This window comes from Mus musculus, chromosome 2 (genome assembly GCF_000001635.26).
Source record: "Mus musculus strain C57BL/6J chromosome 2, GRCm38.p6 C57BL/6J".
NCBI classification, from domain to species: Eukaryota; Metazoa; Chordata; class Mammalia; order Rodentia; family Muridae; genus Mus; species Mus musculus.
Window position 1 is genome coordinate 18,218,861 of NC_000068.7, and position 27,969 is coordinate 18,246,829.

Consider the following 27,969-nt stretch of genomic DNA (forward strand, 5'->3'; position numbering starts at 1 on the left):
CCCCACCTTCTGTGGAGCAGGGACACTTCTTGGCAGCTCTGTTTCACTCATAAAGTACTTCCTGAGTAGGACAAACTTTCCAGTAGGCTGGCAGGCTGCAGTGGGAAGTTTTTGTTTCTTTAAAAATATGTACACATGTTTAAATACATACACACATTATATATCACATATATCTATAATAAAATATATTACATGTATGTATGTTTGTTTGTGTGTATACATGAATGCATGTTTACACGTGTGGCCAGACACATCCTGGGACAATTTGAGGGAGTTGGTTCTTTCTTTCCACCATGTGAATTGCAGAGATTGAGCCGTCAAGCAAGTTTGAAGGCCAGCACCCTTGCCCACTGACTGAGTTCTGTTTCATAGCTCTCATTTTCTTCGAGAAGAGCGAGCTATTCTGCATAATGGCTATTCTTAGCATCCTGACCTCATCTCTACCTTGGCAAGTGTGCAGATTCACGAGCTGAGGAGAGACGAAGACAACTGTGAAACACAAGGTCCTGTAGCCAGTGGGGCATGGAAGAAAGGGCTGTAAGCCGGGGAAGGAAGCATGGGTCCACCCACTCCCCTGCAGTGTTACATACCTTACTCTTAGACGGGACACATTTGGCTATTTTGTCCCAGCGGTCAGAAGCTCCTTTAGGGTATTGCTGTAATGCCAATTCCAGAAGTTTCTGCTGACTCTGAGTCCACGCCTCCTCTGCAGCACGAGTTCTTTCTTTTCGTTGTTTCTCTTCGTCACTGGAATCGTTTTGTTCTGATATATCAAAGTCTTTTTGCCTCTTTCCTCTCAGCTTCTCCTCTGGCTCCACTCTGGTTACAGCCTCAGCCGCCCTGGCTGACTTCCGCCTCCGAGGTCGGGCTTCTGTGGTCGCTGACTCCTGCTCACCCTCAGCAGCCTCGTGCTCCTCATCCTCCATGGCCCCTGCTGAGTCCTCCCGCTGCGTGATGATGTCATCTGGCAAGGCTGTGGCTATCTTGATTGGCCTGGAATTCTGACCATTTGACTTAAGTTCAGAGAGCCTGGTCATTCCTAGGAAAGGACACAGTACACGAGAAAGGGCATGGTGAACCTGGACAGTGTGCTGGGCATCTGACATGCACTGTCTACTTTACCTTCTTCACTAGGAACACCCCAGTCTTACCCACAAGGGAAGGCATTCTCTGAACGCGCTAGACATGGGGGTTGGAGCTTTGTCCTTGCCACTGCTCTGAGGAATACTGGGTATACATGGCCAGACTTCGATCAAAGAGCAGGGGTCCTTTAGGAAGGAAACCTAACACTTACTGGACAAGCCAAGGAATTCTCTATAATCTAGGATTCATTAGTTCTATTAGCATAATGAAAATACACTAGGCAAGCTTAGCACTGCACCTCCTCTGCAGGCAGGCACAGACACAGAGTTCTAGTAGAACTATTTTATTTACAGAGTGTGCATGGGCCACAGTATGTTCATGTCACAGTATATGTATGGAGTATATGTATGGAGTATGATAAAGATGTACTGAGCTTTATCACATGGGTGCCAAGGATTGAACTCAGGTCTTCATGTTTGTGTTGCAAAAACGTTATAATTAAGCCATTTACCCAGCCTCAAACTTGAATTAAAAATAGCTAAATATGGCTACTGGTTACCAAATTAGATGCGTGTTTAGCCTCTTTGGAGAACACTTTGTTAAATGTAGGTATGCCTTAAAATATTCTTTAATTCATGAACTACTGCCATGTACCAGTTAGTACATTTAATCATGAGACATTCTAAAGAGAAATTTCAATAAAAAGATACAGGTGATTTGTTTGTTTGTTTATGAGACAGGATCTCTCTGTATAGCCCTGGCTGTCCTGGAATTCACTCTGTAGACCAGGTTGGCCTCAGATTCAGAGATCAGCCTGTCTGTACTGGATTTAAAGGCTAATGTCACTATGTAAGGCTAATGTGTGTGTTTTTGTTTTTGTTTTTCTAAATAAATTTTATTGCTTGTCAAGAAATGTTGATTTTCTTAGTCTCTAAAATACAAATCCCTCAGAAATTCCTACCCAAAATTCCACCTCGCCTGGGGAAGAGGAAGGTTTCTAGCATGCAAGGTTTCACAGCACCTTGAGCTTACATCCAAAGGGACAAAGAATTGTAGTCCCAGAAACCCAAGAACGGTTCTTGGTAGACTCAAGAAGACAGTATGTATGTAGCCGGTTACCACCATCTGGCTGCAAACTGACAGACATACAGTTGATACTTTCTTTACCTAGCATATCACAGTAAGACACTGACACTGGCAGGGTGTGACAGGAGAGCTCTTCTCATAGCCAGAATCTCACTGGTAGCTGAATGGGATGTGTGCACTCAGGCTCGTTCTTCCTTCACATGTCTGCTGTCACTGCAGACTGAGTAACTTTCTGAGCTGACCTTATGTTCAGGAAACAAAATGCTAGGCTAGTAAACCAGCTCAGGTGCTTGCCACCAAAGCTGACACTCTGAGTTTGACTCCAGGACCCAGATTATGGAAGAAGAGAATAGGCACCCCCGACACACACCCTAAGGTTGCCCACTGGCTTCTAAATGCACAAAGCAACACAGAGACATACAGACACATGAATTTAAAAACACAGAAGGTGCCTAGCATCCTGTAAGATGAAGGCTGCTCCTGGTGCTTCTGCTCCACAGTGAGCATGCTGCCTCTTGTACTCACAAGGCCTTATGCCAACAGGGAGAATCAGGGTACTCTAGACAGTTCTAGACTGGCAGAAACTGCAGTTTCTGTGCAGGGATGCCAAACTGCTTTCTAAAAATAGTAAGTGAAATAATAAATAATAATAATAATAATAATAATAATAATAATAATAATAAAATTTGTCTAATGAAAATTTCATTAATAATATTGAAAAACAGAGAAAAATGCATAACACTGGATAAAATATCAAATTTACAAGTTAGCTCCAAAATCAATGATGACGTCAAATGTTTAACAGCCATCCTGCGGAGTAGGACAGTAAACAGGATACAGTGATGTGGCTGAAAGTAAGTCATTCTTAAACCAGTCAGTCCTTCTTCCAACATCACTGAGGATAATCTTAGGGTTTGCACAGTGTTCTAGTGCTGACTCAAGCTCCCAACTCCCAATTCAGTATTTAATTGTTTTATTAATTAAAAATTTTAATTTAAGCCGGGCATGGTGACACATGCCTTTAATCCCAGTACTCGGGAGGCAGAGGCAGGTGGATTTCTGAGATCGAGGCCAGCCTGGTCTAAAAAGTGAGTTCCAGGACAGCCAGGGCTACACAGAGAAACCCTGTCTTGAAAAACAAAAAAACAAAAAAAATTTTTTTTTAAATTTATAGCCAGGCAGTGGCAGTGCACACCTTTAATCCCAGCACTTGGGAGGCAGAGGCAGGCGGATTTCTGAGTTCGAGGCCCGCCTGGTCTATAGAGTGAGTTCCAGGACAACCAGGGCTACACAGAGAAACCCTGTCTCAGAAAAACAAAAACAAACACAAACAACAACAACAACAAAACCAGTCTTTCCAAAAACTAGAAGAATACCATGCTGAACCTGTCTGAAGATCCTGGGACCCCGAGGTATGCTAACACTCTACATCTCTAAACTTAATCAACTTTGCGGGGCCAGACTGATTAAGTATCTATGATTAATCTTTCAGAGAAAGGATCAGTAGAGGTTTTTGGGAAAACTACCATCCCTACCACTTAAAGAAGTTATTACAAAAAGGGATCAAGCTTGAAGAAACATTGTCAGATTAGTGATAAAGCAGAAACTCACTTGGGGAGCAAGTAATTGACTCTTTGATTTGCTTGGATTCGTGGAATAAAATCAATTAAGGTGGCAACTCACCGGGGGAGCTGGTGACTGAGTCCTTCAGTTCCTTGGCTTTGGTTGTCACCTATTTAAAAACATAAAGAGCAAGACAGCTTACTTTCCACATGCCCTGTAAACTGGTTGTTCCCATATAAGGCTCATACAGGAGCAGGGTAATGGAAGCCACAAACACAGAAGACCCTCAACCTCTGTAAATGTATAAAGTGGAAGAAGTCCTCGGCACGTGTGCATTGAAAGGGCAAGACAGTATCAGGGACCAACTTCTCAGACTCTTGGGAGTGGCAAAGCTTTCCTCCTGAGTGCAAAAGTTGGCAGTACATATAAGTGCAAACAATTGACCAGAGTGTACCAAACTGTCACCTGCACATTCTTCCTGCAGGATGGCTGCAGTCTGAGAATGCCCACATACAGAGACTCCTACTGAGACACCTAAGCCCCTCACCCCCACTTGTCCTGAGAGTCCCCATAATACATGGGCTGTTGTGGTAAGTGGTGTGCTCCTTCAGAGCAAGTGCAGTGCTCCAGAGCCCAGCTTTTCTCTAGGTGCCTCTCTCCTTTCTTACCCCCCAAGCTACTCCCAGCCTCACTAACAGCAGCTCAGGAAGGACAAGCTACCTAATAAGGAAGTGAGGCCCAAGAGACTCAATGTCTTGCTCTAAAATGCCCATCAACAGTAGAATTAGAACCTGAATAATTTCACTAATTTTAGTGGAAGTTAATTATATTAGATTCCTTTAAAAAATAGTTTTAAAAGATCTGCGCACCATTTTCAGTAAGAATTTCCAGAAACTGAATGTATAGCTTCACTGGAAGACATTATACCAGTGAGCATTGTGGGGGCAGGAGCATAACACTCATGCTAATCATGTGACAACATTCTCCACATACCTGAAAGAAGCCCAAGATCACACAAGAGTGCAGCACAGGAGCATGTTTGGGGGTGAAGGCGTATGGACCCAAGAAACAATACATTTCCCTTTGAGTGGCTGGATATAAAATTAACTCAAACAAATCAGTAAGTAGCCTTCCTCTACTCAAAGGAAAAACAGGCTGAGAAATATATTAGGGAAATGACACCCTTCACAATAGTCACAAATAATATATCTTGGTGTGACTCTAACCAAGCAAGTGAAAGGTCAGTATGACAAGAACTTCAAGTCTCTGAAGAAAGAAATTGAAGAAGATCTCAGAAGATGGAAAGATCTCCATGCTTGTGGATTGGCAGGATCTATATGTAAAAATGGCCATCCTGCTGAAAGCAATCTACAGATTCAATGCAATCCCCATCAAAATTCCAACTCAATTCTCCATAGAGTTAGAAAGAGCAATTTCCAAGTTCTCCTGCTATATTGTTGACCTTTGGACCCTGCATACAGAACAAGCTTATAACCTTCTTAAAAGAGAGAATAAATAGGAGCAGTACAGCTTTTGGTCCTGCACCAACATGAGACCCTAAAGACAGGACCTGAAGAATATAAGTTAGTTACCCAAGACTTCTGAGAGTAGCTCCAAGATTAGAACTTGTACAAGAAAAAAGGGGAAATGAGGGAAGTAAGGGCTTTTTCCAGCCCCACACCCACCTTACAGCTTTCTCCTCTCACCTGGAGTCACCCCACCTCCCACCCACAGGAGCATTCTTGAATAAGGAATTCTCAGAACATACTGACTGATAGTCAACTGACACTCTGAAAAAGTCCCAGGTAGAGTTCAAATGCTTATCTTGCTTGCTAACCCATAGATTTAAAGGTCAATATACTTAGCCAATAAGTTTGAAATGTAACCTGGCTGATGTAACCTGTGTCCCTAAAAAGTATAAAAATTGCTTGTAATAGCCACTCATGGTTGCATTCTTGTCACTAGAGGGACTGATTTGCATTGATCTGTGTCTCGGTGGGTCAACTGGGGGCATCGTGAGGTAAGCACCACTGAAGGAGTGACCTCACTGTGCTGCATGTCCTTCACCTCTAGCTTCACCTTCTTCCTGTCCATTGGATACACCCATAACCCTAACACTTGGCTCTAGCAGGCTACACATAAAGGCACCTTCTTCTTCTTTTTGTTTTTGGTTTTTTTGTTTGTTTGTTTTTGTTTTTGGGTTTTTTTTTTTTTTTTTTTTTTGGAGACAGGGTTTCTCTGTGTAGCTCTGGCTGTCCTGGAACTCACTTTGTAGACCAGGCTGGCCTCGAACTCAGAAATCGCCTGCCTCTGCCTCCCGAGTGCTATAAAAGCATCTTCTTAAGGCTCCTCTTTTTCACCTCCTATGGCTTTCCACAGAGGATCTTTGTTTCCCCTTCCCTGGTCTTGTATACTTCTCCATCTCTTGTCCTGACCTCACTTCTGTACTTTTGTGCCTGCTTATCTATATGCTATTCCCTGCCTTCCAATGGAGAGTCTTCCCATCTATTCCCCTTAGATGCTGTTTGCTGTTAGCATATATTAATTATATATAACAAGTACAGTAATTATTAACCTGTAACCCTGGTCTTGCCCATTTTATAGAAATTCAGATCTGAAAGGGCTTCAGTAATAAGCTGTGTACCAGACAATGAAGGCACATGTGTATACACACACACACACACACACACACACACACAATGTGTGAGGTGAGGAACATAGGCAAGAAGGATCTAAGGCTTTTGCTCGCAATCATCATAACATACCATATTTGGAAATGAAATCTCTTATTTTATAGACAGACAGGTCAGGTGTTCTTTCATTACCACTAAACCTCATTTTGTTTGAGTCTGCTAGGTCCACAGCCTAAACAAACTTCAGAGAAAACATACACTGTCCCTCTTATAATAACTTCTCTGCATTCTGGACAGGTCTCCCTAGTGTGCCCAGGCTAGTCTCACATTCATACCATAGATCTTTGCATGGTATGGTTCTGTGCATCTGTAGTTTCAACTACTAGATAGTCAGTTCTATCCATATGTATCTGAAAAAGGTATTTTATTCCTTTGCATACATTTACTCACAGTAGATTCCTTTTTTTTTCTTTTTTTAATTATTTCTGTAAGGTCAGCAATTTAAATTCTCTCACTCTTGTCCCCCTTAGTTAATTCTACTAAATGCATGCCAATTTTCTTGGTACTTTTATAGAATTAACTTTTGATTTTAATGGCATTGCTGATGCATTATTTTCATTTTTTTTTTTAATCTTTGGACTTGAATTCTCCTCCCATGCCCACTCTGTATGACATGGGTATATAGTTCATTTTCTAGCCAGCTAGGCTAACTTTAACTCATGGTAATTCTCCTGTCCTAGCCAGCCAGCTTTCCCCCAGCATCAGGTGACCCTGAGCTCCTCGTTCTCCCTGAGTGTGCACTCACTGATGGCTGAGCTTTTCCTCGTTCTCCCTGAGCGCGCACTCACTGATGGCTGAGCTTTTCCTCGTTCTCCCTGAGTGCACACTCACTGATGGCTGAGCTTTTCCTCGTTCTCCCTGAGTGTGCACTCACTGATGGCTGAGCTTTTCCTCGTTCTCCCTGAGCGCGCACTCACTGATGGCTGAGCTTTTCCTCGTTCTCCCTGAGTGCACACTCACTGATGGCTGAGCTTTTCCTCGTTCTCCCTGAGTGTGCACTCACTGATGGCTGAGCTTTTCCTCGTTCTCCCTGAGTGCACACTCACTGATGGCTGAGCTTTTCCTCGTTCTCCCTGAGTGTGCACTCACTGATGGCTGAGCTTTTCCTCGTTCTCCCTGAGTGCACACTCACTGATGGCTGAGCTTTTCCTCATTCTCCCTGAGTGTGCACTCACTGATGGCTGAGTTGTTCCTTTATGATAAACCTCAGCTGTACTGTTTAGTTCTGGTAAGCTCTATTTTCTTACTCATTTCTAAGGAATTTCTGGTTCCACTTGTGTTTTCTTCTTTGGTCCACGGTCTCCTGGAGAAGGGGGTTTTTCCACAAGTTTCCTTAATTTCCCCATTTTGTGTGTGTATTACTGATTCGACCTTTACTCTGTGGGGACTGCCGAACACACTCAATAGACGCCGTGTGCTCAGGAGGCTGTGTACCGTGTTGTCGGATAGATGGTTTCAGATGTCTGGTTTACTGTATTACCTAGATCTCCCTAACTACGTGCCTTGTTATTAGCAGGTATCAGGACTGTTGACATGAGAGGCTAGTATATTAAATGTTAGTGTATTTCCCTTCTTCTCCTTTTCTGTTTTTGGTTTTTCAAGACAGGGTTTTATGAAATTAAAAACCTTTTGTACAGCAGTGGAAACAACAAGCCTGAAAGGACAGCAAGAAGGAGGAGGAGGAGGAAGAGGAAGAATGTTTGGTAACTACATAGCTAACCAAGGACTCACAGCTAGTATAGACAAAGTAACAAAGGTCAGAGCTGGGGGCTGGATTGATGGCTCAGTAATTAAGATCATGTATTGTTCTTCCAGAGGATGTTACTGACTTTGATTCCCAGCACACTCGTCTCAGGTGGTTTACAACATGGAACTCTAGCTCCAGAAAGATTCTACACTTCTGGTTTGTGTGTGCACCTGTTCTTATGAACTCATACCCTGAAGTGAGTCTGCGCGCGCGCACACACACACACACACACACACACACACACACACACAGAGAGAGAGAGAGAGAGAGAGAGACAGAGAGAGAGAGAGAGAGAGAGAGATACACTGCCCAAGTTATAAGCTATACATACTATGTATTCTAAAACCACTCCTTCCCTAGGTTCTGGTCCTTGGCAGAAATCTTCTGTTTCAACTTGCACATCCTTCTCTTGCCAGCTATACACTGATGAGACTGCTGTTCCTTGACCTGATCTATTACTGCTTGGAGCTCATGTTTTCTTCTTTGACTCATCCATTCTTTGACTCCTTTTATTTTTATTTATTTATTTATTTATTTTTGCTGAAGGATAAGCTCAGGTATTTCTTCTCACACATAAATTCTTCTAAATTCAGAACTGAAAAGGAACTGTTTCCTCGCCTCCCAGAGTCCTGTAGCTTAGTCTGCGTGCTTATAAGTTTCTCCATAATCTTCTTCATATATGCATTTGGTTTTAGAAAACTTACTAAGTGGCCCCAGGTGTCCCTGCATTCCGGAAAACTTTACTGTCATTTACTGAACAAACTCCTACAAGATGTCCTCAACCTCCAAACATGTCAGCTATGCATATTCACACATGCACAAAAACTAAATAAATGTAATGAAAATCTCAAAACAGTACAAAAAAAATTCCACTGATTCCTGGAATTGTCACAAATTACAACCAAAAATTAAATTGAAGAAAATTCCCCTAGTATTTGCAATTTCAATGACTACTAGTAAATAGCTCCAAACCCACATTTCTTTATTAAAAGAGAAATAAAAATCCTCTGCATTAATTACTATTTAATTTTCATCAGAATTCTAATCAGGAAAAAAGAAAGATTAAGTAATTGGCCTGTAATCCCATCACTGATTTGGAAAGCTGAAACAGAACGACTACCACAAGGTTTGTGTTGGTAATGTTTAAAATAAAAACAAACAAACAAACAAACAAACAGAAAACATCAAATAACAACAAAGGGAAAAACCTTTAATGTAAGTGTGAATGGTATTATCACTGAAATTTGTAAATCAAATGAGCTAGTGGCACATCTAGCAAGGACATGGTATAGCAAACAGGTGTCCCAAAGTGAAGTTCTGTTGAAGGTTGTGACATGGAGAAGGGAGGAGCCGGGAGCAGAAGGGACCAGGCTGGACCACAGGAAACAGAGAAAGCAGGAAGTTGGCAGTGAAGAAACCAAAAGGTTAGTCCTCATCATTTCCAGAACTTTAGGTAGGACTACTCTGATGCTAAAAACGATAACAATGTATCTTCAAAATAACATAAAAACTATATTCCTAATCTACCGAGAATCACAAGGCCTCCTGATCTTGAGAAGACACCATAACAACACTCACTGTATAAATCCTCGCACTGTGTATCTTCTGCGGCCATGGCAGTTACAGCTAATGACAAGGGGATCTCACTCCCTGCACTCGAGCAGACCTTATACTCGTCTTATATTACACTTCGGCATTAATTATAGAAGTTAAAGCTAACCACCTGGCTTTTGTTTTGCTGTCTACCTGGGCCTTTTCTAAACAAGCAGAAAATCTCCTCTCAGGCTGTTATCATAAACAGAATGTGGGAGATTAGTGGCCCACAGAGCACCAGGGTCAGCTTACAACATTTTAGGAACAAGAAACCTGACTCTCCCTGACCTTAACTTAGAAGCCTGCAGTTAATAGTCACATTAAGGGTGGTTTTACACGTCAGACAGACAGTTTTTGTTTCCTTTGTTGTTTCTACAATTGGAGTCCTTTGTGGTTTCTAAAATTATATGCCAAAAGGCATGTAATTAACATTTAAAATATTTAAGCCTCAATAAAGTTGACCTTACAGTTTACCTGAGTTAACAAATACTTTATGTCAAAAAATTTTAATGCTAAAATATTGCTTGTACTTACCCAAGGTTTTAACAATTTAACTCTAATTATGACAATTAATACACTGATTCTTTTTTAAACTGAGGAATAAAATGCATCTTTTACTAGAATCTAGTAACCTAAATAAAGAGCCATTGACTCCAGCATGGCCACCCTCTCACCTTTCCCCATGAAGGGTCAATTGTTTCTGAAGGGAAGCAGCAAGCCTGAAGCTACACATTTGGCAGGCAAAAAAGGTCAAAAAGCAGCTGTGCAGCCTGGGGCTGATGCCAAAAGATCAGGTCAGTGTGCAGGGTAAAGGAGAGGATGATGACACCAAAGCAACCTGGCTTCTCTCCACAATGAAGCACTTAAGAACAACAAATCTAATTAACACTGCAAGCCAAAAGGAAGTGTAGGTGACCTCTTAGAGAGTGATTAACTTTCACTTAACATCCCACTACAGGGACGGGGACGGTACCAGCTGAACCCACTGCAGCTGCCTTAGTGCAGCTCACAAGTCATTCTTGGGGTTACTGAAACAAGTTAGCTAGGGGCTTTTCAGAGGTGGCTCAGCAATTAAGAGCACTGGCTGCTCTTCAGAGAACTGGGATTTAGTTCCCAGTCGCCACATGGTAACTCACAATTGTTTGTAACTCTAGTTCCAAGGGAGGGACCTGCCCTCCTCTGATGGATTCCTTGGGTATCAGGCATGATAAATGTGGCGTATAGACATATACAAGCAGGTAAAACTCGCATACACACAAAGGCTACAGAAGTTTAGGTGTGGTAACTATTTGCATGGTTCTTTTAATCTTGTTAAAAGAGAAGCTATCATGTAGTGTGTGCAAACATATATACTCAGCGTCACTGAGCCACTTCATATGAAAAAGTATGGCACACATAAAATCAGCCTCCCCAGGAGAAGGCTGGGGAAAAGTAATAAAACACACAAGTTACGTGTATCTTGTTATAAGTTGTAAGTAAAACACACAAAAGAAGCCTCTGCAGCAAGACCACCCCTGTAAATTCAGTAAAGGTAGTAACTCCGCGGGCCTGTGCCGGTGAGACCTGGTGAAGCTCCACCATCCTTTTCAGCCTTCGCTTGCTACCTCTTAAAAAGACAGCAAATTAACATAGTATTGTTTTTCTTTAAACAATCAAGTTAAACGTTTTGGGTTCTTTAAAACAATATTATTAGAATGTTTAAAAATAATTTTAGCAATTAAAAATACAATGTTTAAAATATCAATAACCCTGGAATATCTTTAATGTGGTTATAAAGTTATTCCATTCCTTACAAAATACCTTAAAACAAGAAAATGAAATGCATAGCTCAGCAGTGCAATTAGTAGAAAAGCAATTCTCCATGATAAAGATAACTGGTCATTCCACAATAGCGCAGAAATGATGTTACTAGGTATAATTTGTGTAAGATGATCACACTTAAATATACATATGTAAATATATATGTAATTTAAAATTTTCAAAGCAAGTCTCAATCAAAGGAACTGAGGAAAAGAGAAAAAAGTTGACAGTATTTTTTAAATATATATTTGCTTCTAAATTGAAAACATACAGGTTTACTATGAAAAGCAAGCTCTAGCAATCATAACACACTCTCATTATTTTGGTAGCTGTGTTTTAGTAGCGTGCTCATTAAAATGTTTGCACAGTGTAAAAAAAGACCTAAAGGCATGCTAACTAAATTAAAGAGGAAATTTAAATTTTTGCTCTTAGTAACTCTTTTAAAAAGTTTTATACCAACAAGATGTATGTAAAGAAGATATGCCCCAGTACAGGGGAATGGCAGGGCCAAAAAGGGGGAGTGGGTGGGTAGGGGAGTGGGGGGGTGGGTATGGGGGACTTTTGGGATAGCATTGGAAATGTAAATGAGGAAAATACCTAATAAAAAATTTTAAAAAATAAAGGTTCTTTACTATGATTTATACAAATATCAGTTTGATAACTGAGTCAAGTTTCTGACTTCTAATTAGATGTTGGGAGACAATCTGGCATACATCAAGTGCTCTACTGTAGTCTCCCTGAATGAAACCATCTAAAGTGCTATGTCACAAGGTTCTTGGTCTATACTTTGTCTTCTAGGTGTTAGGTATGGCCATTTACACATATATTCCAAAATGAATGGTCAGCAGCATCCTGGAAAGAAGGCAAAGCCTGCCTGCACCACAGCTCCGAGTGCTCACGTCAGTAACCTAACCCCTGTGTAAACACGCCAGCCATCTCCACTTGAGTGTTAAGGCTGAATACAACCTCTCTAATGCTACTCAGTTTGAAAACTGTCTTTCCCACGATTAAAGGGTCAATATAAACACAAAATCTAACACTGTTTTCTAGGCTTAGGTTTCAGTAGCTTCAGTCTCTGAACACTACAATTCTTTCACACAGCTGTTACACTGTGCAGAAGGGAATGGATTCACATCTGCTTTTTGTTTATTTCATTAATGGTTCATGCCCAGGTCTTCTCTCCGCAGATAACCCAGGACCCATCTAAGTCTGCCTCCTGCATAGTTTGCTTGTTCCTGTTTGTCACTCCCCAGACAATGCAAATTTCAGTGAACTCACATCTGTCACAGATCGACCCAATTCATGGGCAATCTTGTCCCATCGACCTGGAGTCCCTCCTGGGAACTTAACCATACTTCTTGTCAGTTGACTGAGGTCCTCTTCTGTCCATTCAGGTGCCTGCAAAACATTAAACAAAATTTTAAGAAATTGGAAAATGTCTACTATAACATCAATATGCCTGTGAAACAAATTATTGGCAGAACTCTTTCTGCAATGACCAACAGTTACTATCCATGTATCTAGGCTTAGTGAAAGCTGGGGCAGCATCCTTAACTGCAGAATAGAGTCCCAGCAGTATCTGTAAAATTTTTGCATGCATATAAAAAACCAGAAGTACTGCATAATGCAAAACTTTGTTGTTTTTTGTTTGTTTGTTTGTTTTTTGCTTTTTAGAGACAGGGTTTCTCTGTATAGCCCTGGCTGTCCTAGAACTCACTCTGTAGACCAGGCTGGCCTCAGAAATCCACCTGCCTCTGCCTCCCAAGTGCTGGGATTAAAAGCGTGTGCCACCATGCCCAGCCTTGAAGATACTTTTAAAAAGACCAATTTTGTATTAAAATAAAAAACATTATCAAAGTCCATAAAAATTACTGGTATAAAATATAGTGCTGCTCATGTAACTCTCATAGTATGACTAGTAAGACTTTTGAAGTAAAAATACTTATAAAATGGTTTTAAGAAATATACGTGAAAATCTAAGCAAGAAAAAGCATTGATTGAGAATCAGAACTATGCAAGATTACATGTCTTGCTCATTCTATTAACAATAATGACATAAAATTTTCTAAGTGGTTAATTTGCCAAATGCTAGCATTCTGTAAAACTTGAAAACAAGATTAAGAACTCTTTCACCAAGATGTGAGCCATTTAGTCTTTGCAAAGCTTTAGATGTTGATATAGTGAAAATACCTTAAACATTACAAAACTGCAACATATTGCTGAATAATGGTCAAAACCTAAAACTGAGGAAAGAAACATAAATCACTGTTGAATATGAAAAAACATATGACAACTACATTCTAGCGTAAGCACCACCCACTGGAGGCAGTAGCTACTCTGGCATCAAACAATGAAAGATGAAGGAAGCCCACCTCAATTTCCCTGTAATGAGAAAGAAAGAGAAAGAGAGAAGGGATAGGGGAAGGGGAAGGGGAAAGAATAGGTAGTGGGAGGAAATCTTAAAAACAAGTACCTTTTCTAATCACCATTTCCGATAATGAACAGGCATACACCAGGCACTTTGCATTAGAGAGCCATCAGCATAGAACAACAGTCAGAGGTGAGTGACCCCAGGGACTATCTCCACAGCCTCAGCAAAGCCTCTCCCTGACACTAATCCTTCCTGTCATTCTCCCACTGCGCTCTAACCACACTGACATCCGCCTGCCTCACTGCAAGCCTAACGGGCCCTTCCTGACTTTTTACTGTCTCCCTCAATCAATGGCTCAAACATGCTCTTTTCACTGTGTCCAAATGGCAGCTTCACTCATAATCAAAGTGCACTGCCCCTGTTAAAGGGCTTTCCGAAAGGCTCTCCTATTTGCATTCATTTGCAAAGCAAACTACTTTTATTCACTTTGTTCTGCTATCAAGAATGTTCCCTGAAGCAGATAAATTGGCATAAATACAACCTGCCACTTAAGAGTCAGTAAATAATAGCCAATAGTAAGGAGGATTTTATCAATCATTCTAGTTTGTATCCACTAAGGGCTGAAAGCCTCAAACATATTCATCAGTACAGCCCTTACAATACATGCATAAACTCACTTAGATAAAAAGGTAATCTACACTGGATCTGGCTAGAATTTCTTTGATATTTAATGAAGATCAGAAATTTAATTCTCTATATCACTTGAGTCAAAAATTACATGGAGGGATTTTCCTTCCTTTCTGCCTCATTTAACAACAACCAAAAAATGTGTTATTTAGATATCATTTAGAGAAACAAATTAGAGTTTTCAAAGAAATACTACTCTTATTGATAAACCCCTAAACTCTAATGCAAAAGGAAATACAAAAAAGGTAAAACTTGAGGACAATTTAAATATAAGCTAGAAGTGCAAAATGAAGCCACGAAGAACATTAAGATCCTCACTGAAATGGAACTCAGCGCCAAAGCATACCAGTGCACTGTGCTGTAGAGCACAGCAAATCCCTGCTGTGCACTCAAAAAACATGTCTGCATTAGCTTAAATAGACATCTGTGCAAAAGTTCTATTTTTAGTAAGTTGATTTTCCAAATATCCTACATATATTAACAGTGGACAGTAAAACCTACTGGATTTTAATTTCTAGTTAATGAGTCTAAAAACATAGCACTCCAGTTTTCCTGGGAAGGTAATGTTTTATTTAAATCAAATGCCTACATTGGAAACCTGAAAAAGAAAAACCACTGACTGCCTCGGCAAACCTCCTCTTGGTTTTAGTTATTTCGTGGCCATGCTTTTTACTATTCCTGTTAAAAGATGGGTAATACTAAGAACTCCTGGGCTGAAATCGGAGTGTGGCCTTTGAGCATTCATTATCCCCTCTCCTACAAGCTGCAAGGCACTTTGGTGACTGTAATTCCTCAGCAGTAGTTAGTGGTGTCTTTAAAGGAACAGAGCCCGCTGTGATCCAGCTACTCCAGCAGCCATGAGGGTGGCCATGGTGTGAATGTATTCTCCCTGTTGTAACACAGAGCCAGCTGTAGCTGTGAAAGTCAAATGGATGCATAAGCACACTGCCTGGCCACTTAAAACCATGTGTGTCAATATTACTGAAACCCCTGGCCAAAAATCCATCCTATAGTAAAGTCATGGAAGCTACCACATGGTGTGGAGACAGCTGTTAGGACTACACCAGCATTTCAATTTTGCATCAGAAAAGCCCTGCTCTGGGAATAAATCTCCATACTGAATACAAAATAAAAAGTAAGTTTTCAAATTATTCAGTATTTTATGTAATGATCCCCAAATAAGAATGCATAGGGAAATTTAAATTGTATTATCAAAAAAAAAATGCTCCTTTGGGATGGATTTTTGTCATAAAACCTGCTATGTTCAAAGACTTGGTGCCTCTGAAAAATCTTTAATATTCTTGGATTCCAAGGGCTTGGAGTGCCAAGGGAAAGCCTGCTGCTATGTTTATAGAACCTATATGCAGAGTTTCCTCTTCCAGATTTAGACCATAAAATGTGAAATACAAAGAATTATGCTATTTATTTGGCTGAAAATGTATGGTTATATTGAAAGAAAGATACACTTACTCCTTGCGGCACTCTCTTATTTTTGGTAGAAGGCCCTTTTCTATTTGATAGTTACATTTTTTATACTGAACCATTTTTAGTTGAATTAGTTCATCTCAGGGGCTTAGGAATTTTACTCAAGAAAATATTTTATACTTTGTCCACTAGTTAAAATATCAGTTGTACAGCTGTAACATGGACAGTATCCCTATAACTATTTTGTACAGTTTTAGAATGCATTTGGCTTCCAGCTATATAATTTCCTTTCCAACTTAAAAGTAACCGTGACAAACTTCTGTGTAAACCAACGGTATGCTATGAACAACAAAATTAAAACCAAACCACCTCAGCCGGGCGGTGGTGGCCCATGCCTTTAATCCCAGCACTTCGGAGGCAGAGGCAGGTAGATTTTTGAGTTCGAGGCCAGCCTGGTCTACAGAGTGAGTTCTAGGAGCCAGGGCTACACAGAGAAACCCTGTCTCGAACACACTCCCCACACGCCCCCCCCCCCCAAAAAAAACCAAACCACCTCATGTCGTCACTGTGAGGCCCCTCTTTATGTCTTACAGATAGCCATCTGTCACCGTCCACATGGGCTCATCATGAAGCTGCTCACTGAGCCTATTCCAACCTCTGCTTCCATGAATTAGACACATCAACACAAAGGCAGACCAGACATAGGAAAAAACCTCCACTCTTGGTGTTGCTTTCAGCGATAAGCAAAAGTGTTCCACTACTGAGATAAACCCATCAAGACTGTACCTCTGTGTGGCTCTTGCCAAAACCTGACAAGTTATCTTGGAGTGACTCTATCGCTCTGCCTGGGCCACGTCCCTGTTCCCTTCTGGACGGTTTGACTTACTGTGGAGCTCTGACTCCTCTTGCAGATCTGTTGGAATCTCGCTGCTGTGACTCTTTCTCAGGTGACTATTGTTGCCATTCCTATTTCATTGCTAAACCACTGAAAAGACCAGGAGTCAAAATGCTTGATGCAACCTCCATGTTCCCTATTGTGTCCACAGACATCTGGCATTGTTGAGCTTTGGAAAGATTTCCTCAAACATCAACAGAAAAAGTTCTGACTCTAAGCAGAGGCAGGTAAATCTCTCTGAGTTCAAGGCCAGTCTGGTCTACATAGTGAGTTCCAGGACAGCCCAAGATATATCATATCAAAAACAAAACAAAACATTAACAAAAAAAAAATCTATCTCTTCCCCCTTTCCCTTTTCGTTATATTTTGGAAAGCAACTGTCCCTAGAAAGAACCCTGCTCCTTTTAGCTCCTTCCTAGATAACCAAGGGGTAGATGGGAACAAATCTTTACTTAGAAAATTCAGGATTCCTTCTTGATCGGCATAGCATCCTTCTTTCCCTGATGGCAGCCACAGACCAGCCAGGTTAGTACACCTTTGGGGTGACAGCACAGCAAAAGGTATAAGAAAATCAACCTAGTCCTGGTTCAGCTAATTCAAATTTCTTGTAAGAAGGAGTCACAAAGTCCCAGTTCATGGTCATGTGCTGAATATAGTTCTTCTCAATACAGTTGTAAGTAGGGCATCTAACTAAAGTCTTTAATCGTACAAAAAAATTCTCTTCTTGTACCTTTTTAGGGTCTGGTATTAAAAGTGCATAAAGAGTTTTCCTGGGCTGATCGGATGGCCCAGTAGTAAAGGCACTTGATTTGCAAATCTGGCCACCTGAGTTCCATCCCTGATCCCCAGGCAAAATAAAGTATAAAAGAAAAGAACTTCACAAAGCTTCCCCATGATGTCCACACATACATGCCAACTATCCACACACAACTTAAACTAAAATTTTAACGTATCTTATACTTTATGTGAGATATTTTGCCTGCACATATATATCTACATTATGTGCATGCTGTGTGCCCATGGAAGTCAGAATTCTTACTACTAATAAAATAAATAAACAATTTTAAAATAGCGAAAGGTGAATTTCCCTACCATGCCTAAGGGGCACTATCTAGCAACAGGCATCCTGGGCCTCTGGCAATTACAATCCTGCTGCTCCCTCTCCTGCCATTTTTTTTCTGAGCCGTGGATATAGGGGCTGCACTGCAGATGTATCAGCTAGGGTGGGGCACCCCACCTAACTCTTTCCATTTTGACCAGTTATAGATCTCTCTAATAGTCTCTGCCTGTTGTTAAGAAGTGAGTCTTATATTTATGGGCATAATGATGAGTGCTGAGAATACAACAACAATATGGTTCCCCATATAAGACCAAGACAATGAATGACACCATTTGCTGACATGCCAACACAGGCAGGAGAATGCCAAATGGCCCCTCACCTAGAGGAAGAGCTAGAAATGGTCAGTAACTTTTAAGAAATGGAGAATTAACTTGCTCCAGGGATGAGTTCCTGCATATCAAGTCCAATATCAAGTCATCAGCCCTGGCTATACATATGTATAAGCAACATTAGGTAGCCTCAGTAGGTTGTACACACACACACACACACACACACACACACACACACAGAGTATAGCAAGAATTAAAAGAGACAATGAATTGGGGAGGGAGAGGGTGAGTGATTTAATGACTACTAACAGATTTAAAAGGAAGACCATGTAAATGATAATCACAGTGACTTTGACTTTGGGGTCTAGGGAAGAATTAGTGAGACAGAAAGAGGCTCCAGTAGTGTGGGTGACATGTCACAAGGCTTTGCAGGCTTTCTCTTTGTTTACTTTGTTTTTTTGAGACTGGGTTTGTATAACCCTGGCTGTACTGGTACTTGCTCTGTACACCAGGCTGCCTCAAACTCACAGAGATCTGCTTCTGTCTGCCTCCTAAGTGCTGGGATTACGTGTGTGCACCATCACCACCTGGCTTAGGCTGGCAGGCGGGCTAGTTTTCTTTCTTCCTTCCCTTCTCTGGAGACAGGGTTATAGGCGTATTAACTGATACTATGCAGACTCTTTTTCTGGGGGGTGGGGGGTGGGGAGGGGGTTTTGAGACAGGGTTTCTCTGTGTAGCTCCGGCTGTCCTGGAACTCACTCTGTAGACCAGGCTGGCCTCGAACTCAGAAATCCACCTGCCTCTGCCTCCCAAGTGCAGGGATTTAAGGCATGCGCCACCACTGCTTGGCACTATGCAGACTCTTAAATGCTTCACGTGCATTCTCTATTCAGTCCTCAATATAACCTCAGAAAGGTGGCTATCCCATTGTGCAGGAACACTGAGAGGTCATACAACTTGTTTAAGATCTAAAAATTTGATCACAACATTTTCCACTACTAAATATCCACAAATGTTCCCCAATTTCCTAAAGGAAAACAAAACAAAACTAAACAAAAGACATCCAAGTTCTTCTCTCAGGCATCTAAAGACCGGGCACCTGGAAGCCAGTCTACCTCTCCAGTTTTATCTTAATCTCTTCCTCAGATATCTACAGCTAGCTAAAACTACCAAGTCCAACACTCTCTCACACCTCTGCCCTTTGAAAGACTTCCTTCTTGTTCAGAATGTACTGTTCTAAACTACCTACCCAGGAGCTCCTCCTCTCCAAGAACTGTTGTCTCTCAGAAGCCTTCCTAACTGCCCAGGGCACTTAAATTCATCCTGCTAGGTTCCTTCCATAGCATTTGATAGTTTTATTAAACTGACTACATTATGTGATGGCCTCCTCTGTAACTGTTTCTGAGTATAATTACAGCCCCACTGGTTCTGACAGACATGTCCTCAATGGCAACAAATTATAAAGTCAATGAGTAATTGTTAAATAAGTGTTGGGGAAATAAAACAGAGGAATTCATACAAAATCAGACTATGACTAGGTAGGAAAGTAAGTTCAAGATACATTGGGGGCTGGGTGTGGTGGCGCACGCCTTTAATCCCGGCACTCGGGAGGCAGAGGCAGGCGGATTTCTGAGTTTGAGGCCAACCTGGTCTACAGAGTGAATTCCAGGACAGCCAGCTCTAGTTAGTGAGAATGACAGTGACAGCCACATCCACAGTGAAGGGAGCACAGAGCTCTTGCCTGTGCAGCCAGAGATCTACCAGAGATGTTCAGTCTCAAGGGACATTTTAATTTATAGACTTACAGCTTTTAAAATTAGATGTGATCTCAAGAGAACAACTACTTTGTCTTCAGGCACACAATTTTCTGTATTATCCTACTGGGAAAAAAGCTGAAACCAAAAGAAATCGAAGAGATTTAAAAAAATATTAGGGCATATGATTGATAAATGCTATAGGGAAAATTAAAAAGCAGTTGTTTTTTTATCTATTTTACTTTACAGTGGCACATGTAAGTATTTTTCAAAGGTCATAATGTTCAATATAATGGCATTTGATTCTTGGGCCACTAAGAAGTTTAGAAATTTTAGAAATGATATATGCTGAAAATAGATTAATTTCAATTAGAACCATTCTAGTCCTATGCCCTATTTTCCAGCAAGAAGGAAGAGAAACTGAACGAAAGTTGACAAAACCTTAAATTCACTGTGCTATGAATAATGGTACTAGGAGAGTCCTGGGGCTCCCAACTTCAGCTTAGTGATCCATCAGCAGCAGATCATGAGGTGACAATCGAAGTGTGAATGTTGAAAAGAAAATCTGCACTAAGACAAATCGTTGAACATGACTATCTTTTCAATGTTTATATAAAATTATGTAGCATTACAATTTACATGATTTTTTGTTTTGTTTTGTTTTTCAAGACAGGGTTTCTCGTATAGCCCTGGCTGTCCTGGAACTCACTCTGTAGACCAGGCTGGCCTCAAACTCAGAAATCCGCCTGCCTCTGCCTCCCAAGTGCTAGGATTAAAGGCATGTGCCACCACCACCTGGCAACAGCATATATTCTAAAAGCAAACATTTTTAGTATATGGAAAGAATTAATTGGATTCTACCACATATTGTAAAAAGAATGCCAATTTCTGAAGCTCCTACATTCTATACTGACACAATTTAGTTGGGAATGGCAGGCTAGAGGGCAGACATTAAAAAAAAAAAAAAAAAGCAAAGTAATTCAAAGCCCATATATTTCAGTTTTTCAGTTCAAAAATCAGGAGTTGTATGTAATTCTTACAGTCTTACTAGATTTTCCTGAATCTCTTGATGTAATTACTGACTCTCAATATGCACACAGTTGCTTGCATATAGAAACTGCTGAGTTTTTTCTTAATAATTCATAATTAACCTATGCAACTGCTACAGGCAATCAGAAATAGAAACTATCCATTATGTATCATCCATATGTGGTCTCATATAGTCTTCTCAGGTCCATTAGCACAAGGAATGAAAAAATTGACTAATTATTAACAGGAAATGTGTTAGAAGCCTCAAGAAAAACCATTATGTTAACAGTAAAGCTTCAAAGAAAAAAATTCCTCTCACTTCGCAACAAGCCAAGACAATTATAAAAGTGTCCTAATTGTTCTTTATTCCATTACCTTCTGGAAGCAACCTTAGGGATAGCAAAAATAAATAAATCTGGCAGGTGAATGTGCCTCACTCTACAGAATTCAGAAAACTAAAGGTTGTACCTCATACCATTAAAACATATTCAGGGTTTCAACTGACAACTGCTCTGAGTACTGAAAGTACTGATTTGGTAACTACACATTTATTAGAGGTAATGGCTATTATGGGGATACCGGTACAAATTAAGACTGACAAAACTTGGAATATGTTGTTACCATATCACCCAATCACATATTTTCACATAATGGGTAGAAACTTTTAACTTTTTACACAATAAGTGTAACTTTTAACATTTTAAAAGATACAATCAAAATATAATTCAAAACATTATATAGCCAACTATAAGGTTAAGTGCTATAAGAATCCATACAAAAAAGACCCTTTTTGAATGAGTTTGTAAGAAAATACCTTTATGACAAGGGACTCTGAAGTAAAAGACCTAATGCCCTTTAGGAAGAGGTATGGAGCTATGAAGCCCGGCTGCGAGGGAGGGATAGGACAAAGCATCTCAGGCGGTCAGGAATTCAAGGCCAGCAACATGGCAAGAACCTGTCTCAAGAAGCGAAAGACCAAAGCCAGCAGAGGAGGTACATGCCCTTCATCACAGTTTTTAGAATCTGTGTGCAAAACCAACGAGGGCTACATACACTTAAGGTATTCCAGGCAAGCTGACAGTAAGATTCTATATTGCAAGCATAAGGCAATGAAGCACTGACCTAAGATGGCAGTTCTGATGGATTTAAAAATGAGAGGTGAAAATAAAGAAATTTATAAAAAAATTACAGGAAAAAGTAAATAATAACTAAACAAATATACAAATAAATGTCTATCACTAGCACAGTCTATTCCTAGCACAGTAAGATATAAATACAGGTATTTAAAAATTAAGAGATTAAATTTAGTTTTAGATAATTTGAATTTAAGGTTATAGTGAAGGTCTAAACTGTAAAGTCTTCTTTATTAGTCTTAGTGCTGTGTTAGTCAACTGTCATTCTCCATGATCCATCTGTTTTCTGCACTGGCCAGATAGTAAAGTTAAAGGGAGATGTGGTGGGAACCACCACCCCTGCATCTTTCAAGTTCTCGATAGTGGCAGTAATGTTTTTGATTTACGATTTTCTTTGGCAGAGGCAACTCAAAAGGCTACCATTTAGCCTTTTCAACCATAATAGCCCTCACTCTACAGTTCAGAAAACCAATGTGAGAATTCTGCCAATTTCTGTGTATATTTATCCCAATTATACATTCTGGAACTGGGGAAATGACCACAGGATGTGTTCAGGGACCTATTGGACCTACTGTGAGTTGGACATCAGTCAAAACTCCATTAATCACCTGTCCTCCATAAGCCCCTACTTTAACTGGAGGGTCACAATGTTTCCTTCCCCAGTGTACAGTAACCCTTGTAAAAGGCCGTAGGTCCCTCTGGGGAAGAACTGGAGAAAGGCTAACAGCAAAACCTTTAGGTGTCTTATCAAGAGCCTTCCTCAGGAGAACCTGGTCATCCCTTCATTCAAGGGGTTCTGGGTCTGCAAACTGGCTCAAGTCTGGAAATTGATTCACTGGCCGAGACTGCCTTTTGCCATGATCCATTGTACCCTTTCTTTCATTTGAGAATTTTTCTGCTTATACAGATCAAACAGATATGCAGTAGGCTTCCTATCTACTCCATGCCTGGAAACACCATGATTAGCCAGGACCAAAACAAAGGTCTGAACGAGCCATGCCACTATTTCACCTCTCCTATGCTGACCATTACTGGGTATGTTATTATATAAACATTGTTTTGTCTATGCTGTCTATTATAATAACTAGGATCACCTTGTCTCTGGCGATTCAATGCTGCCACCTGGCCCTTGTTACCTCGGGGTCCAATTAAAACCATTGAATTTAATTCATCTAACTGAGCAGTAGCATCTCCAATCCTAAGGTCTGGCACAAGGAAAACGGCAAGAACAAAACTCTTCAAATGTGCTGGTGCCTCTCTCATCAGATTGCATCTTATAGGATGGTAATGGGCATATATATCCTCTGGACCTTCCCATTGTGGAGGACTAGGCTTTACACAATGTATCCACTCTAGAACTGCAATTTAACTAAGCCTTAAAATCCCTTGTGAACACTAAGCCAAGGGATATCAGGCATCTCCAACTCCTTTTCGGTAGGCCATCTTTTGGTAAACACTTCAGTCAACCATTTAAACAAACTTCTGACACCTTTTTAAACTGTTCAAGTTTCCATATTAAACCTAGAATCTCCACTCAGAGAGCTCATGTCAATAAACTCAGCCTGATCTAGGTTCCTTTTACCACCATCCCACACCCTTAAAATCCATTCCCACACATTCCCCAGACTTGAATGAATTAGCAAATTCACTAAGCTCCTTAGTAGTGTTGTCAGTCTCCTCATGGACTACACTTTCTACCTCCCCTCTAGGAGCCTGCTTTGCCTTGCGTCTGGTTTTAGGTCTAGAAGAAACAATTGGTGGGCCTTGAGAAGTATCAATATTGTCTTGTCTGGCATTTTCCTCAGTGACAGTCACTGCTGGTTTATCAGACTCTGAGGGATTAACTTTCTCAGGTGAAAAAGGCATTATTTCAAGGGGTGGGATTGAGGGTACTACTTCCTCTGGTGGGGTAAACCCTTGAGAATCTGAGGATTCAAAATTCTCAGCTTCAACAGGGTCCTCCTACACATCCCCATCCCAAGTTATAGGATCCCAATCTTTGCCAATCAATGCCCTTAATTTAACTATCGACACTCTCTGAGGCTGAGACTCGAATTTTCACTGTAATTCAGCCAACCTTATAATGAGAGCTTCAGTTTGATTTTCTGCAATTTGAGCTCAATGGAGGCTGGAGAGAAGATTCTCTTCAAGGACACACTTAGCAACTTTTAGATTGTTTATTTGTATCTGGATCCATTCAATTTTATCATACAACTCCTTCTTTTCCTTCATCATTTTTTTCCCGAGACAATAAGAGCAACCAGCCAGCAAAATCATTTTCATATATAGGCATATATGAAAGTAAAAAAGAAGATGAGCAGAGGGTGCATATATATATATAAAAGTTGCTAAGTGTGTCCTTGAAGAGAATCTTCTCTCCAGCCTCCATTGAGCTGTAACAACCCCGCAGGACAATAGATGACAAGTGTTGGTTAAGAGACACATGGAACGGACTCCTCATGCACACACAGCATCTGAAACGTGGAACAGAACAGCTGCTGTGGAAAACAGACTGAAGAGTCTCTCCATCCTAAACATTGAATTATCCCATGAACCAGCAACTATATTTAGTTGTATACAATGAAAAGAAAAATGGAATCTACACACTCAAAGCATGTGTATGCACACACACACACACACACACACACACACACACACACACACACACATATGCATACATATACATATGTATGTATATATTTAATATTTACTAGTTAGGTATGATTTCAGACAAATCTGAATTTCATTTCTCCATCAAGTATGGATTGTTTTTCTTGTGTACTCTTAACAATATATTTGTACTGTAGAAGGTGGGTGGGGCACTGAGTTTAGAGTCCAGGGCTGTTTGTGTCCCAGCTCCAACAATTTACCAATCATAACTTTAGGCAAGTATAGATTTCCATTTTATATTAATCATGGATTTTTTGTTCTTTCCACTTGACTCTATAGTTTTCTCTATTGCTCCTAATTATCTGGTCTACACTTCAAATTTTATCTAAAATTCTGAAGATTTTGTACTATATTAAAGAACAAAACAAAAATCCACCATCTTCTCAACTTAGCATTTTGTTTTTACCTACTGACTTTTCAGCTTCATCTCACTCTGTAACCTGGCATACTGCAGAAGTAGTTATGGCCTGTTGTCTCATCTTAAACATTCTGTGACGAGTCTTGGCTTAATGTACCTTTTTTCCTAGATTCATTCTTTTTAGCATAAATACATCCAGGCCATAAAAAGTGATTTTTCACAGCTTCCTGATAAAGGGAGCTTCTATCTGTAATTTTGCTTAATGTACAGATTAATGATACAGAATAAAATTGATCTTGTTTGTAAGATAAATTAGTAAGTTAGCATTCACATGCATACTTGGATCTCCTGAACATTTTATTTAAATATTCACTAGTTACTATTTCCAGAACTAGAGAGATGGCTCAATGGTTAAGAACACTGTCTGTTCTTCCACAGGCCTTGGGTTTGAGTCAAAGAATCCACATGGTAGCTCACAACTATCTGAAGCTTCAATTTTATGGGTTCTGGTGCCTTCTTCTGTCCTCGGCAGGCACCAGGAACACACATGGTGCATGAACATGCAGGTAAACAAGAGAAAAAGAAAGAAAGTTGAAAAAAAAAAAAGGAATATTCTAACTATACTGATATCACTTAGATTCATAAGAAAACTGTTCTTTTGTTGCAGCAACTTGAATCTAATTGAAATTCAAAATAAGTCAACTGCTACTATCTTTACTAGTTGAAAATATGAAGAGAAACACCTAGGAACTTGAAATGGGGCCAGTAAGATTTTCTTATGAAAGACAAAACTATACAATGGGTACTAAGTCTCTGGGTGAAGCAAATCAGTGGAATCAATCTAATTCAATAATTCAATTTATCTTATAGATACCACAATGGATATAAAGAATAAAAGAACATGATCTCAGTCAGTGGGTTATTTTTGGTGACAGAGGAGTATAAATGGATAGGATATAATAATCTAAGAATTATACCTCAGCCTTAAGAAAGTGTACTCTCATTAATAAATGCCCCAGAAATATAAAACATAAAAATGAAACCTTATACTACAGAATGCAGAAAAGTATTTTACATAATCATAAAAAAGAGAAACAAATGCAAATGTGGAAGGTTTTGGTGGGAAGGAACTGGACTTACTGAGTGAGTAGTCTGCACTGTCTAACAGCACTGTCCAGGCCTTGAAAGTCAAAAAGAAAAAAGAATTCTGCCTCTCCACAGGTTTATCTTTCCCTTTTCATTTATAAATCCAACATTCATTTTCTAACATTATATATATTTTAAAATATTATGAAAATTATACTTCTAGAAAACAATATAGTATAATAATATAGTATAATTTGTTTTCTAAGATTTTCCTAATTGCTAAAATAAAACATAATTTATTGATCCTGCCCATCCATGAGCATGGGAGAGCTTTCCATCTTCTGAGATCTTAATTTCTTTCTTCAGAGACTTGAAGTTCTTATCATGCAGATCTTTCACTTCCTTAGTTAGAGTCGTGCCAAGGTATTTTATATTATTTGTGACTATTGTAAAGGGTGTTGTTTCCCTAATTTCTTTCTCAGCCTGTTTATCCTTTGTGTAGAGAAAGGCCATTGACTTTTTAATAGTTAATGAGTTAATTTTATATCTAGCTACTTCACTGAAGCTGTTTATCAGGTTTAGGAGTTCTTTGGTGGAATTTTTAGGATCACTTATACGTACTATCATATCATTTGCAAAAAGTGATATTTTGACTTCTTTTTTTTCGATTTGTATCCCCTTGATCTCCTTTTGTTGTTGAATTGCTCTGGCTAGGACTTCAAGTACTATGTTGAATAGGTAGGGAGAAAGTGGGCAGCCTTGTCTAGTCCCTGAGTTTAGTGGGATTGCTTCCAGCTTCTCACCATTTACTTTGATGTTGGCTACTGGTTTGCTGTAGATGCTTTTATCATGTTTAGGTATGGGCCTCAAATTCCTGATCTTTCCAAGACTTTTATCATGAATGGGTGTTGGATTTTGTCAAATGCTTTCTCCTTGTATTAAGGTCAAATCTAAGTGGATCAAGGAACTCCACATAAAACCAGAGACAGTGAAACTTATAGAGGACAAAGTGGGGAAAAGCCTCCAAGATATGGGCACAGGGAAAAATTTCCTGAATAGAACAGCAATGGCTTGTGCTGTAAGATCGAGAATCGACAAATGGGATCTCAAAATTGCAAAAGACAACGTCAATAAGACAAAAAGGCCACCAACAGATTGGGGAAGGATCTTTTCCTATCCTAAATCAGATAGGGGACTAATATTCAATATATATAAGGAACTCAAGAAGGTGGCCTCCAGAAAATCAAATAACCCCATTAAAAAATGGGGCTCAGAGCTAAACAAAGAATGCTCACCTGAGGAATACCAAATGGCTGAGAAGCACCTGAAAAAATGTTCAGCATCCTTAATCATCAGGGAAATGCAAATCAAAACAACCCTGAGATTCCACCTCACACCAGTCAGAATGGCTAAGATCAAAAATTCAGGTGACAGCAGATGCTGGCGAGGATGTGGAGAAAGAGGAACACTCCTCCATTGTTGGTGGGATTGCAAGCTTGTACAACCACTCTGGAAATCAGTCTGGCGGTTCCTCAGAAAATTGGATATAGTACTACCGGAGGATCCCGCAATACCTCTCCTGGGCATATATCCAGAAGATGTTCCAA

General features: G+C 40.1%; 1 protein-coding gene across 4 annotated transcripts in view; it reads right to left on the reverse strand.

Annotated features, from left to right (window-relative positions):
* Positions 1-27,969, reverse strand: part of Dnajc1 (DnaJ heat shock protein family (Hsp40) member C1) — a 188,466-nt gene that overhangs the window by 13,227 nt on the left and 147,270 nt on the right. For all 4 annotated transcript variants that reach the window (XR_865923.3, NM_001190817.1, NM_007869.3 and 1 more), the window contains 3 exons: positions 12,844-12,963; positions 3,853-3,901; positions 591-1,039 (listed from right to left, as the gene is read on the reverse strand). Coding sequence is in view for 3 of the 4 variants with exons in the window: in NM_001190817.1 (NP_001177746.1) it covers positions 591-1,039; positions 3,853-3,901; positions 12,844-12,963 (618 nt within the window). In the remaining variant the exon portion in view is untranslated. The remainder of the gene's footprint in view (positions 1-590; positions 1,040-3,852; positions 3,902-12,843; positions 12,964-27,969) is intronic.